Source organism: Phocoena sinus, chromosome 6, assembly GCF_008692025.1.
Source record: "Phocoena sinus isolate mPhoSin1 chromosome 6, mPhoSin1.pri, whole genome shotgun sequence".
Lineage (NCBI taxonomy): Eukaryota > Metazoa > Chordata > Mammalia > Artiodactyla > Phocoenidae > Phocoena > Phocoena sinus.
The window spans coordinates 574,258-587,534 of record NC_045768.1 but is presented as its reverse complement, the minus strand read 5'-3'; the positions used below and the strand labels follow the sequence as shown (position 1 = coordinate 587,534).

The 13,277-nt window shown below is 67.3% G+C and overlaps 1 protein-coding gene across 1 annotated transcript in view; it reads right to left on the bottom strand.

Annotated features, from left to right (window-relative positions):
• Window positions 1-4,935: 4,935 nt before the first annotated feature.
• EXD3 (exonuclease 3'-5' domain containing 3) overlaps window positions 4,936-13,277 on the bottom strand; it is a 77,300-nt gene continuing 68,958 nt past the window's right edge. Inside the window, 3 exon segments of the mRNA XM_032636343.1 lie at window positions 4,936-5,325; window positions 5,625-5,663; window positions 7,349-7,442. Of these exon segments, the coding sequence (XP_032492234.1) occupies window positions 5,012-5,325; window positions 5,625-5,663; window positions 7,349-7,442 (447 nt within the window). The 3' untranslated portion in view covers window positions 4,936-5,011.

Sequence of the window (13,277 nt, the reverse complement as noted above, 5' to 3'; positions counted from 1 at the left end):
TCGCCCACCCGCCCGCCGCGCCTGGGCGACTTTTACCTCCTTTATATTTGCATAACAATAGGGCGCCCGTGACGCGCGCGCCGGCGGCCCGCCGATTGGGCGGCGCCCGCGTGGGGGCGGTGCCGGGGCGGGGCGGGGCGGGGGCGTGTCGGGGGTTTGTGCAGCGCGGCAGGGGGCGCTGGTCGCCGGCCGCACGGGGCCGGGAGCCAGGTGGCTCTGTGTGTGTGTGTGTGTGTGTGTGTGTGTGTGTGTGTGTGTGTGTGTGTGTGTGTGTGTGTGTGTGTGTCGTCCCGCCCACTCTCCCTCCGGCCACCCGGGGAATTCCAAGCTCCCTGTGAGGACAAATCAGGCCCGGCCCAGGGCCGAGCGCGACCCCGAGGGGACCCGGGGGCGGCCTCCCCTGGGTGTGTCTTCGCGGGCATTTCAGACTCGGGGGCCCTGGGTAGAGATCCCGGGTCTCACTCTGCTCTGCTGGAGCGCTGGCCACGGACCCTCAGCGTTCCCAGCACCCCGGGCGCTCGCGGTGACGAGACCCGCCAAGCCCGGCCCGCGGGACGCATTTCCACGAGGCTGACACCCCCACGAAGGGCTCGGGCGTGTGACCTCAGCCACGCGGGGCCCTCCCGCTCGAGGACGGCGCCCCTGGCGACCCGGGTCACCCCGAGTTTGCTCCCTAACTTGACGGGCATGAGGGGCCAGGCCCTGAGGCTTCCGCCCTGCCCGGGGAAGAAGCAGGTCTGTAGGTGCGGAGGCCCAGGGCTGGGGGCGGTTTGGCAGTGGGGCTCCTCAGTGGGGGCCTGCCGCGCTCTCCTGGGCCACCCCCATCAGCACGAACGGGACCGGTAAGGCCTGGCCAGGTGAGCAGCCCCAGGGAAGGTGCCAATGCTGCTCTGAAAGAGAACTCGGAAATGACTCATTTCCAAACAGTAAACGCATCTTTTATTGACACTCCAACACTGCGGCCCCATTTCCTCGATAGGATTTAACAGTCTAGAGCTCCGCCGTGGTCGCTGGAAATTAAGGAGGAATGAATCTCGGAGCAGTAGGCCTGGGGCAGGCACTGGGATTGTTCCAGAGGCTGCTGGGAATTCCTGGGGAGGCAGCTCAGGGCCTTGGCCGGGAAGACCACCCTGTTAGGCCTTGTTTGGGGATGAGCTCGGTGGGTGTCTGCCCCATGCCCCCCAGGCCTCGAGACTCACAGGGTGAGCTCTCACCTTGCTCCGTGACCTGGGAGGAGTTGCAGCCAAACCGAAGGAAACACTGGGCAAGACCTCAGGCCTGACCCTGGCTGACTCCCTCGGGGTCCTTCCAGTGGCCAGGGAGGGCCGCCCGAGCCCCTTGCTTAGCTCTTCTCTTCCTGAGGCTGGTGGTCCAGCTGCTCTGCTCAGACCTAGCCCCCCACCCCCACCCCCAGGAGCTCTCCACTATGCAGGTGGGTAAGCCCGGGGCTGTGCTTGGCCTGGCCGTGGGTGCCCCTATTGGGAGCCCCTCCTTTGCCCCACTCATCCTGTGGGGACGTGTCCCTGGGCGCAGTAAGGGGGCCTGGATTAGTGGCTGCTGAACTGACCACCTCCCCAGCACCAGAGTCAAGGCATGGCTCAGAGGGAGGCCCAGCCGAGGCTGTCTTGGGCTCTGTGCACCCAGGCCCACGGTCACCTCTGGGCAGGGACCCTTGGAGGGGGGAGGTGTGACCCTGTGCAAGGCCATGACCTGTTGGGCAACCCGCCCCTGCCTGCCGCTCCCTGGAGCAGCATGGAGGGGAGGGAGCTCTGAGGACATGTCTAGGGCAGGACCTCCTTCCAGTCACGTCTGTGGTTTTTGTGTATCCGCCAGGGCCTGGCTGTGCCCAGGGCCGTCCCCAGAAGGTGGTAGGTTCACAGAGAAGCCCCAGCCCAGGTGGGCTGAGGCCCCCTGGCCTGGAGAAGAGCATCTGGAGACCCCGCTGGGTCCGGGAGCAGAGCCTGGGAGAAAAGTCCCATTGACACCCCTGGCGGGCGTCAGACAAAGGGCCCCTGTGAGCTCAGTGTGGGAACGCGCGGCCGCCACCTCGAGCCATGAAATCGTCAGCTCGGTGCCCCTGGCAGGGACGGTGCGGCTGGAGTGGCCACAGGAGCGTAGCCTGAGGTCGCTGCCCGCCCCACCCTTGCTTCGCAGCATGGGTTAGACAGGTGTAGCCCCGGCTACCACCTGGGCCTCCCCCTCAACGCGCTGCTCGTTTGTGGGGCTGGGGTGATGGCCACCCTGTCCACCTGTCCACGGGGAGCCGATGGAAGGCCCGTGGCTTCTGCTCCACCGCGGCTGAGGGTAGTTTTTCTCGGGGTCGCTCTGGTCCACGCCCCATGTGCCAGGAGCTGCCCTGTTCGAGGACAGGACAGGGAGAGGGACATGTGGGGCACGGGCTCCAGGAAGCACTTGCCCATGTTTGCTGACGGACATGTCCAAAAGGAGGACGTTTGTTCCAAATGCCTTGCGGGGGCAGGAGGCTCATCCCTGCAGACCCAGTCCTGGGGCTCAGAGAAGCCCCTCCCATGTGCGTGGCATTCCTTGGTGGTGTGGTCACTTCCACAAACAGGCAGGGGGCTCACTGGCTCTGAGGGAGAAGCCCTCAACCTGGATCTGGGGGGACAGACCCAACCCTGACTGCAAGGCTGGACCCCTGTCCTCCTGGGAGCTGGCCCAGGGGTGACACCCTGGAAGGCCATGGTGGGCTGGAGAGGGCTCACACCTCCTTCTGGGGACCCCTTCTGGGGACCTTCCCCAAGGCTGGGAAGGTCTGGGAGGGGCGGCCGGGAGAGGACAGTGTGGAAGGGGCGATGGCCAGAGCTGGGCCGAGGCCCGTGGCCACCTTAAAGCGCTCGGCAGGGGTGGGAGGGTGAGCGGGCAGGCGGGCAGTGGGGGCGGGGCTTCCAGCTAATTCATTAAAATGTGTCGGGGAGCGTGGGAAAGAGGAGAGTGTTTCTTCCCAGCAGCCCAGACACCTGGTAGAAGGGCCGAGAGGATAGAGATCAAATAACAAACACTCAGCCCCGGGCCAGCGGCGGCCTGAGCGGAGGAAGGACGCCCGGGGCAGGAACTGCAGCAGACAATCGCTGCAGCGGCAGGCCTGGCACCGGGGCCACAGCCCACCCTGTCGGCCTGGCGTCTGACCCCTAGCCCAGAAAGGGGCCTGAAGCGGTCACGGGGCAAGGAAGGCACTTCCCGATGGGCCAGGACCAGGGTGGGGGCTGGGGCCTAGGATGGGCTGGCAGGGAGCGAGTGAGCCCGGAGGGTCCCTGGACAGACGCAGCCAGTCTGGGCAGCAGAGGGGTGGGGAGGCGGGAAGCCCAGCTGGATGGGGCGGGCGTGGCGTGAGGACCAGGTCCCAGTCAGCTGTCCTCTCCTCTCCCTAGAGGGCTGCGCAGGGGGAAGGGCAGAGTGGAGCTGGGGCTGGACCTGCCTGGCGGGCCTGGAAGGACACGGGCCTCGTCTCCCTGAGCCTGTGGTCCTGGCCTCTCCCTGGCTCCGGCCTCTGTCTGTCCAGGGCCGGCTGCGACACCAGGGCCTCGGGTCACAGAAGAGTCTCCAGGATGCAGCTGGGCTGGGGAGCGGGGCCGGCACCCCCGGCTGCTTCCTCTTAACCCTACGGGGGGAAGGAGTGTGGACGGGGCTGCCGTCCCAGGACAGGACGTGCGGCTGGAGGTCCCGCTCTTGGAAGCAGCACCCCAGCGCAGAGGGTCCCCGCCCTGGTGGGCACCCGCTCACCCTGGCACCCCTGCCCGCCCCTTTGGCTCAGTGGCAGAGCTGGCCCTCGCACGCAGCCCATGTCCCTGGGATGGCCTTCCTCTCTCCATCTGTGGGGCGACGCCCTGGCCCAGCAGGCCCCTGGGTTGCTGGGGAGCTGAGTGGGTCAGTGCCGGGCACCCAGCAGGGGGCTGCACCCTGGGGGGCTCAGAGGCATTGGCCACCCTTGTGTGGTCAGGAACATAGGGACGGGGCAGAGGCCGGCATGGCACCGTCCGTGCCCCGCGGGCCTGCAGGTGTGCCCCGCCCTGGGGAGAGGCGGCACCCTCCCCCGCCCCCAGGCCCCGCCACTCCCACCACTCCGAGGCTTCCGCCTGGCTCCTCAGCAAATCTGAGCTGGTTTCCGCCCCGGGGCAGGAAGGACAGGAAAGGGATGTGAGCCCGGGTGGGTGCGCATTCCTGGGGGTGAGCCAGGAGGAGGCAGGCGAGGGCAAGACGGGTCTGTGCCCAGGCCCTCTGCTCGCAGGAGCCCCGACCCGGCTCCACCACCCGGCCCTGTGGGCCCTCTGGGTGTTGGCACTGGCTCTGAGCCTTCGTTTCCCTTGGGAGTGGGGGCGGCAGCAGCTACTTCCTGCCGTTGGGAGGATGGAGGCTCAAACGCACATGTACTCAGGGCCCTCCAACACGGTGCTGACTGCTGGTCTCGCTCACGCGAGGAGGCCACCCAGCCCTGAGCCTGCGTGAAGGAAAGAGGCCCTGTGGGGACATGGCCCAGCTGGGGCCTGTTGCCTAGGAAGGACCCCCATCCGTGCTCACTGGAGTCTGAAGTGCCAGGAGGGTCTCGAGGGCAGCCCGGCTGGGCCCTGGGCCCACTGCGGGGAGTGAGTGGTGCGGAGGCCGGCACGTACCGCCACAGCAAGGTGGGTGGACCACACAGCACATGGGGCCCAGCCACCTGTCCTGCACCCCTCCAGCCCCGCTGAGCGCCAGCAGACTTGGGGAGCCCCCCCGGTGCGGCCCTCGGGCCTCTGCCCAGGCCGTTTCCTCCTCCAGGCATGCCTCCTTGCTGAGCGCTGGGCAGTTCTTGGCTCAGGGTCCAAGCCTCCTGCCCGCGAGGAAAGCTCCGTCTTCCCGGGACGGCTGCGAGGGACTGAGCGCGCTCGGGGCTATGGGGTAAGACGGTACCCAGCAGCGGGAGTCCACGACCACCACCCGTGCAGCTTTCCCACTTTATTGCCGGCTGCCTGGGCCCCCAGGAGTGACGCAGGCCACGGGGCCGTGGGCCCAGTCCTCAGGAGGGGCTGCTGGCTGGGCTGGGGGCTCTGCTCGGCTCGCGGGAGCCGGGGACACCTTCCAGAACCTCTCGGAAGTTCTCGGCGACTCGGCCCAGGTGGGAGCCCTCCCAGAAGACTTTGCCGCAGCCCGTGCAGCAGTAGAAATGCCGCAGCCCCGGCCTCCGCAGCACGCCTGCCGGGACCCCCGACAGCTGCAGTCGGGTGCCGTCGCCCAGTGTAGCCGGCACGCGGCTCTGCAGGTCCTCCTCCTCCAGCCAGCTGCAAGAGGGCTCGTAGGTGCAGCCCCCAGGGGCCTCCTCTGGGGCTGAGCCTGGACAGGCGGAGCAGCCACCCTGAGCCCCCGCCCTTAGGCATGCGGCCCCCACCCCACTCTCTCCACGGGCCCCTCCTTCCGTTTCCCTAGCCACCCCCCCACCCTGCCTCCCCTACCCAGGGACCTCTGGATCACAGGCGACTGACCCCTCTCTCTTCCCAGCCCTCCCTGACACTGCCCCCCAACCCCCCAGGGCACAGGGACCATCCCCTCAGAGTGGTCCCCTCTGCCCCATCCTGGGGTGGGTCCAGATGCCAGGGCCCCTTGTGTCCTTGGTGGGTGCTCCCAGGGCTCACCTGTCTCCCGTTCATCCTCGGTTTGGGCGGCCTCGTCACCTGTCAATCAAGGATGTCAGGGTCTGTTCTGAGGATAGACTGGCAGCCCCAGCGCCCACAGGGCACCTTGAAGTGCCCAGCCTTTCCCCCACCCCCAGCAGAGAGGGCAAAGGGCAGGGGACCAAGCAGCTTTGGCGCCAGCCCAGTCCCCTCCCACGGGAACTCACACCTTGGGAGGTTCTTGGGGCTCAAAGGTCCCTGGGAACCATGTTCTGGGCGTAAGATCGGCCGATTAGGGCACTTGGGGGCCTGAGAACCGGCGGGCAGGGTGGGGTGGGGGCGGCCCGTCGGTGGCGATGAGCAGATAAGCCCACTGCCAAGGAGGGAGTTTCGCAACCAGCCAGCACCAGGTCGGTGGGCGGGCAGGGGCCCAAGGGACCGCTGGAGCTCAGGGTGTGGGAGAGACCCTGGGAGGCAGCCTCCTCCTGACCCTGCGGGAGGGCCCCACCCGCACTGAGGGCACGGTGTGACGGCCAGGCCGGCAGCAGCCAGGGGCCAGTGCGGGATGGAGGCGGCGACGGCTGAGGAGCCCTGGCCAGCAGGTGGGAGAAGCGTCCCCCAGGCCCGTTGACCCTCGTAATTTGCTTGGCAAACATTTCTTTGCAGATGGTTCCAGATTAACTGCAGCCAGATCTGAATGGATGAGGCGCCCACACCAGCCCTGTCGCCCCCGTGGAGCCCAGCGAGGCCATGACCTCCGTCTGGCCTCCCTGCTGCACCACAGCCTGTCTGGCCCCAGCCCTTACCTGCCAGCTCGTGAGGGTGCTGCCCAGGACAAGTGTGAGCCTCTGGGTGGAGTGTCGGGGGCTCAGCGGGGCTGGAACCCGGGGGGGCCCCGTGGGGGGCGCTGCTTGTGCCCTGCCCCTCCCCCCAGCCTCCAGCACATCCTGGCCATGCTGTGGAGAGCTGAGAGCTGCACAGGGCCGGACACAGGCCGTCGTGACAGCTCAACCACTACGTGGGTGGCCCCAAATCTCCGAGGGAGGCGGGAAGGACAGTGAGAAGACAGCTGGAGGAACACCAGCTGTGCAGAGGGGCCCGGAGGCACCCTGGCCTCAAGCTCACCCCTTCGGCTGCCCCAAGATGCCCTCTGTAGCCACCCCATCCCGCCCTCCATGGAAGGAAACTGAGGCCGGGCCCCTGAATGGGGGCGGACAGCGGGGCTCGCCCTCCTTCCTGTGCACCCAGGCTCACCTACGTTCAGACCGCTACTTGGCAAGGCCAGCGATGCAAGCGTACGCAGGTGAACGTGTGCTCTGCCCGTGTGCGTTCACCTGTGTGCGCATGTGACCGAGTGTGCACGGGCACACGTGAGAGCGTGTGTGCCCGTGAGCGTGTGTGTGTCTTCATGTGCAAGATACACGTATGCGTCCGTGTGCGGGTGCGCTCCACGTATGGGGCGGGGTGACTAAGCAGGGCCCACTGCAGAGAAAGTGGGGGACACTATCCCGGGGGCCCTGAGTGCTGGAGCTTCCCGGTCTCCTGGACCAGTGGCCTGCACACCACACAGAGGGGAACAGAGGCCGCGACCCTCGTCCCGGCCCTGGACACTGTCCACCCCCACACCCCCACCCTGGCACCGGCACCTCCCTGGCCGTCCCCGGAGGTTAGCCCTGGGAGCACCCAGCAGCTGGGCCACTGCCCACAGACTCCACGGAGCCCTCTCCTGAGCGAGGCACACTCACCTGTACCGCTAGGGCCTTCTGGGTGGCTGCCGAGCCACACAAGCTGCTTCATTACATCCTTGGAGACCTTCAGGTACTGGTGACAGTTGCAAGCCTAGGGACGGAGGAGGTGCTGAGTCTGTGGAGGTGCCCTCTGTCCCTCCAGCCCCAGCCCTGTGTTCCTTGCAGCTCTGGGTCTGCCCAGGGGGTTTCACAGAGACGCACGACACCTCCCTTCCTCTTCTTGCAAGACCATGGGGCGCACTACCTCCTGGGAGCCCTCCCTGACTGCATGGGCTCCAAGTGGGCCCTGGGCAGGCTCTTCTAAGTCCTAAGATGCTAGAGGCCTCTGCCATCACCCAGCTGTCCTCCCCAAATCCAGAGCCAAACCTGGGCCCCCTGAGATGGATCAACATTGGTGGGGGACGCAGGCCCAGCATCAAAGGGTCAGGGTGGGCGGCCCTAGAGCTGCTCTGACCCCTCAGCCCATTTTGGGGCATGCCGGGGCCATTTCAGTGTCCACGCTTTTTTTTTTTTTTTTTTTTTTTTTTCCGCGGTACGCGGGTCTCTCACTGTTGTGGCCTCTCCTGTTGCGGAGCACAGACTCCGGACGCGCAGGCTCAGTGGCCATGGCCCACGGGCCCAGCCGCTCCGCGGCATGTGGGATCTTCCCGGACCGGGGCACAAACCCGTGTCCCCTGCATCGGCAGGCGGACTCTCAACCACCGTGCCACCAAGGAAGCCCGTCCACGCTTCTTGATGACTCCTGCTGCCTGCCCTGCGCCAGGGGCTGGCGGCTCCTGGGCACCGAGTGTGTGAGGGGCAGAGGAGCAAAGCCATTTTCGCTTCCACGCAGAGTCCGGGTCAAGGACACGTAGCAGGCTCAGCCGCACCGACCTTACTGTCCCCGAGGGTGGGGTGGGGCTTGTGGGGCCCATCCTGCCCTTGCAATGTGGCCACCCTGGGGCTGCTCCATGACAACCACTGCCTGGCGGGGTGTCAGGTCTGGACATAGGATTCCCAGAGCGAGGCAAGAAGATGGGGTGGGGGGCCCGGGCGCCCGCTGAAACCCAGCTCCCAGGCGGGTACATGCAGGTATCCTGTCACGGGAGGGGGGGTGAGCCTGTCCATGGGGAGGAGGGGCCGTGATGGGTGCTCAAGCGACAGCTCCGGGCCCCCTCCTCACCTGGTGAGCCCTATCAGTGCCCTGGACGACAGAGCGCCTGGGGTGGGTAGTAGGCGGTGGCCATGGGCTCCTGGAGCCACGGGCTTGGGGCGAGGAGAGGGCTCCTGCCCTGCCCCCCCCACCACCCTCTTCCCACGGCCTTTCATCACGGAGCCTGCTTTACCTGCGGCCTCACTGCTTGACCTCCAGCATCACAGCCCGGGGTGGCAGGGGGGTGGGCAGGCGCCAGAGGGCGGGGCCGCCTCTGCTGGGGGGCTGGGGGGGCGGGGCTGATCCTCACGCAGGACCCTCCCCTGGGCCTCTCTGGGGGCCTCCCCCCACCGACCGCGGCCAGACTCTGGGCTGGCCTCCGGCACAGGGAGACGGCTGTGGGCTTTGCCCTCCTGGTGGCAGGTCCAGGGGCTCTTGGGGCAGGAGTGAGGGCAGAGCCCAGGCTGCAGGTCAGGCCCGTGGTCACTCCAGGCCCAGCTGGGGAAGAAGCTGAGAAAAGGCGGGCCGTCTGGCCTCCGGCCGCTGCCCTGGGCTGCCTGCCACAGAGGCCCAAGCTCTCCCTGTCCAGGCCACCCGAGGGGACAGCACCAGCAGGTGTGGGAGGGACGGCTCAGCGGGAGGAGGGTGGGGTGGGGTCCTCCGCAAGGGGTCCGCCAGCCTTCCCAGGACCAGCGGTGTGCACGCCTGGGCGGGGCCGCCAGCTCACGCTGAGTCACTGCGCAGACAAACGCCCGGTGCTGTTGTCCGTGAGGGCCGGCCCCACCCTCGGGAAGCACCGGTGCTAGTTTTCCCACGGCCGCTGCCCACTGTCGGGTCTTGCTGCCACCCTGGCCCCCACCCCCACTCCCGGCTGGAAAAGCCGGTTCTGGGCCACCTGCCCACCCCCAGTCCTGTGGTCCCCATCTGTAGGAGGGCCTGGCACCCAGGGCTTCCCTGTCCATCTCCTGTCCACCTCACGGCCCAGCAACGCTTGCCTCACCACCTGCTGTGGGTGGCCGCGGCCCTGCCCTTATGGGGCTCGGAGCTGAGCGCACACCCATCACCCTCCCCACGCAAAGAGGGACGGAGCCCCTGACCTCCCATTGTGGAGAAGGGGCCTCTGAGGGGCTGAGTAGCTTGCTCACGGTCACACTTTGGCTGGCCAGGACCCCACACCTGGCAGGGTCCTTACCCCGCCAGCCCCCAGCCGAGGGGATGCGTGCAGGTGGTGTCTGAGCCAGGTCCACTTCCTGCAGGGGGTGTGCAGACCCCAGCCTCGGATGCCAGCAGATCTGGGCAGATGCCAGTGGGGGGCCGTGGGCTCCCTGGACGGGTGGACAGTGTGGTCTTGTTGGTCCCGCCCAGTCTCCTTGCCCCCATCTAGCCTGGGAGCCTGGGGGCAGGGCAGGCCTCCACCCCCAGAGCCTGGCTGGGTGGGAGCGGCCAGGTGAGTAGGGCAGGAGGGGCTGGGAAGGTTCCTGGCTCCTCTGTCCCAGGGGTCCACCTGCATGCCTGGTTGCCACAGCTTCCAAGGGTGCTTGGGGCCAACGTCCATCGTGATGCCCAACCCCATGGTGTGAGGCTGCCTCTCCGGGGCTGGGCTGCCAGCCGGGACTGGCCCAGGGAACTGGTGGTGGTCCAGGACCCAAAGCCAGGCAGGCCAGGTCTGGTGGCCCGCCCTCTACGGCCCGTTCCCTCCCCCCAGGTCCAAGGAGGGCAGGAAAGGCCACTTTCCTGGGAGGCACCCCCAGCCCTTCGCTGGGCTTGGCGGGTGTGCGAGCTGGCACCCTCCGTTCCTCTAAGACTGGGACTTGGGGAGGGGGAAGCTGGAGGGCTGAGGGGTCGGTTCCCAGGTGCTGGGAGCCATGCCCATGAAAAGGCCAGCTCTCAGCTCTGAGCCCAGGAATCCCACCCCCACCCATCACTTTCCCCGGGGAGTGACTGTCACCAGCGCAGCCAGAGCTGAGCAGGGGCGAGGTCACGGGGTCTGTCCTGAACTGTGTGTCCCCAGGCATGTCTGCTCCCACCAGCCGTGGACGCACACTTGCCGTGGTCCGTGGTGTCTGCTGTGCCACCAGGTAGTGGACGGCTGGTGCACCGGTGTCGGGAGTGGGGAGAGGGCTGTCACAGGCAGGCCGGACTGGGCCACAGAGTGCGGTGGGAGGGGCCTCGCACACACTCCTGCCCAGAGCCCACCAGCCCCCGCCAGGGCTGAGAGCAGCGCCGTGCGAACTGCTTGGACCCCCATCAGCCCCGGGCCTCCCCGAGTGGGGTGCTGAGGGGGGCGTGGTGGGAGATGGGCCTCACCAGGGGCTGCCAGGGCACAGGGCGTGAGAGAGGACCAGCGGTCCCTAGGGGACAGGGCGGCAGGAAGTGGCCTTTCCAGGCTGGGAGCCTAGTGGAGGGACCCAGTTCTGAGCAGGACCTGGGCAAGGCTCCCTGCCCAGCCAGCAGCCGGCCTGATCATACTCCCTGGCAGGCCAGGCCCACCACCCAGTGGGATGTGAGGTACGGTCAGTCTGGTACCCAGGCCCCAGGAGGCCCCACAGGCAGGGCGGAAGGGGGCTTGGGCTGAGGAGCTGTGACACGCTCTAGAGTAGTGGCCCCTTTCTCGCTCACTTCGAGCAAATTTACAGCAAAGCATAGAAGAGCAGAGGAAAATAAACATCATCCCCGCGCGGCCACTGGGCGAGAAAAGCCAGCGTGGGGTGGCGGGGTCTCTGGCACCTTCCCGTGCACACCTACACTCGGCAAGTGTCTCCTACTCGTGCCAGAGGAGCTGCAGGGCACCAGTGTCAGTTCCCAGGGCCCTATGGCCCATTTGGTCCCTGCCAAGCGCCACCCCCTGCCCCACCTTGCCTGAGGTCCTGAGACCGGTGGGTCCAGAGGCCTCCCAGGGCTGCCTTGTGCACCATGACCCCCCAGAGCTGCCCCCAACAAATGGTGCAGGGCCAGGGACAAAGGGCTGGTGTGAAAGACCCCCGGCCTGGGGGCAGGCCTGACACCTCGCGGAGGAAGCACTTAGGTGGCTGCTCCGCGCCTCACTCCCCCACGCTGTCTGGCGACACTTCGAGAGGTCCTGGGTCAGCTGCCCCCCAAGTGCCCGGGGGGTGGGGCTGTGAGCCTCCTTCAAGACAAGCTGGCCTGGCCCAGGAAGGCCCTGCTGGCCCTGGCACTGGGTTGGGGTCTGGGAGAACTGTGTCCCCTCCCGTCACAGCGGAGACCCCAGGCACTTGCAGGGTCCAACCCCCCCACCTGCCAGCCAGGGGCACAAGCTGGGGCAGCAGGACCAGGCCCCAGGCCCCCGGGGAGGTGTGCGGTTGAGATGGGGCCTGCCTGGGAAGGTTTAAAATCCCAGCCAGTGCTCTTCTGACCTGTGAAGCAGGCTTGCGGCCCTCTATCCCCACTGCTGGAGACCTAGGATGGCAGCCCTGCAGGGTCTCCCCCCACCAACACCCCCCCCCCCCCCCCCCCCCGCCCCCCGTGCCCGCCCTGCCCCCAGGCCCGGGAAGGTCAGTTCCCAGAGGCCCGGCCCCTCCCCCACCAGGCCACGGTCCATCCCCTTTGTGGGGCCGGGACAATGTCTCCGCAGACAGAGCGGGGGATGGGCCTCTGGCGCTGTCGGCACCCTGGGGGGGTCAGGGGCCACGGGTGCCGGTGCCTGCAGTGTGTGACAGACCCTGACAGCGCCAGGTCCGGGCACACGCGTGTGCACTGGCACTCCGCAGGCGTGTGGCTCAGAAGCACCCAGTCCTCGGGGTGCAAGGGCACCAGCTTTGGAGCAGCTGAGTGTGTCCACGTGTGGGCGTGAGGCAGGCGTGTGAACACGGAGCCTGTGTGACCCGGCATGTCACGTGAGGACAAGGGGCCTGCGTGAGTGGATGTGCCTTTGAGTGCTCGCCCAGCAGCCTGCAGTGCCCCGCACGGGGGGTGGGGGTGGGGGTGGAGGTCCGGAGGTGTGTTCCTGGGGTGGGAGGAGTCCTGACCGGGAGAGTCCGCCTCTCCCAGCAGATGGGGAGGGGACAGTGGCATCTGGGACAATGGGAGGAAAGCCACGTGCCCCGGGCAGAAAGACAAGCATGGTGTCCGGGACGCAGTCTGGACGACACAAGGCCTGACTGAGGCGCGCTGCCCGGCTAGGGCCACCCCGGTTAGGGACACAGGGGAGGGCCTGAGCCCCTCCCTCAGGCTCTCTGGGGCCGGCAGGCCTATGGCCTGGGAACTGGTCACCCCCTGCCCTGTGTACCTTGGTCCTCTCAAGCCTTCACCCCCTTCTCCTTCCAACTGTGCCAGCCCCGCCCCAGGGCCCACTTAGGACCTGGACGTGCAGACCCCGCTGCATGGCGACAGCCGGACTGACAGCCCAGCTTAGGCCATCTAAAGCCAATCAGAATGAGACCCCACGTCCGGCTCACTTGGATGGGTCGGGGCCAGTGTCCACTGAGGCAGACAGAGGGGTGTGAGCCACTGGGCCTGGACAGGTGGCCGAGTCCCCCGCTTCTCTTCGCATCCTGGACTCTGACACAAGACAGTCACAGCCCCCCTCCAGGGGGGCCAGGGAGAACGCGGACCACTATGTGAATTTCAGATAAAACATGGGATTCTGCTCTGAAGTTCGCACTTATCAGGGTCTGTCCTTGCATTTCCCAAGTCCGGCACCCAGCCCTCCCAGGCTCATAGAAGGAACAGAGAGAGTGAGAGAGCTGCACGGGAGGCCCCGGACGTGCTCCCACGGCGGGGAGACCCCAACGAGGGGCAGTGCACACTGTCCCCAGGCAGGCATGGCCAGGACCC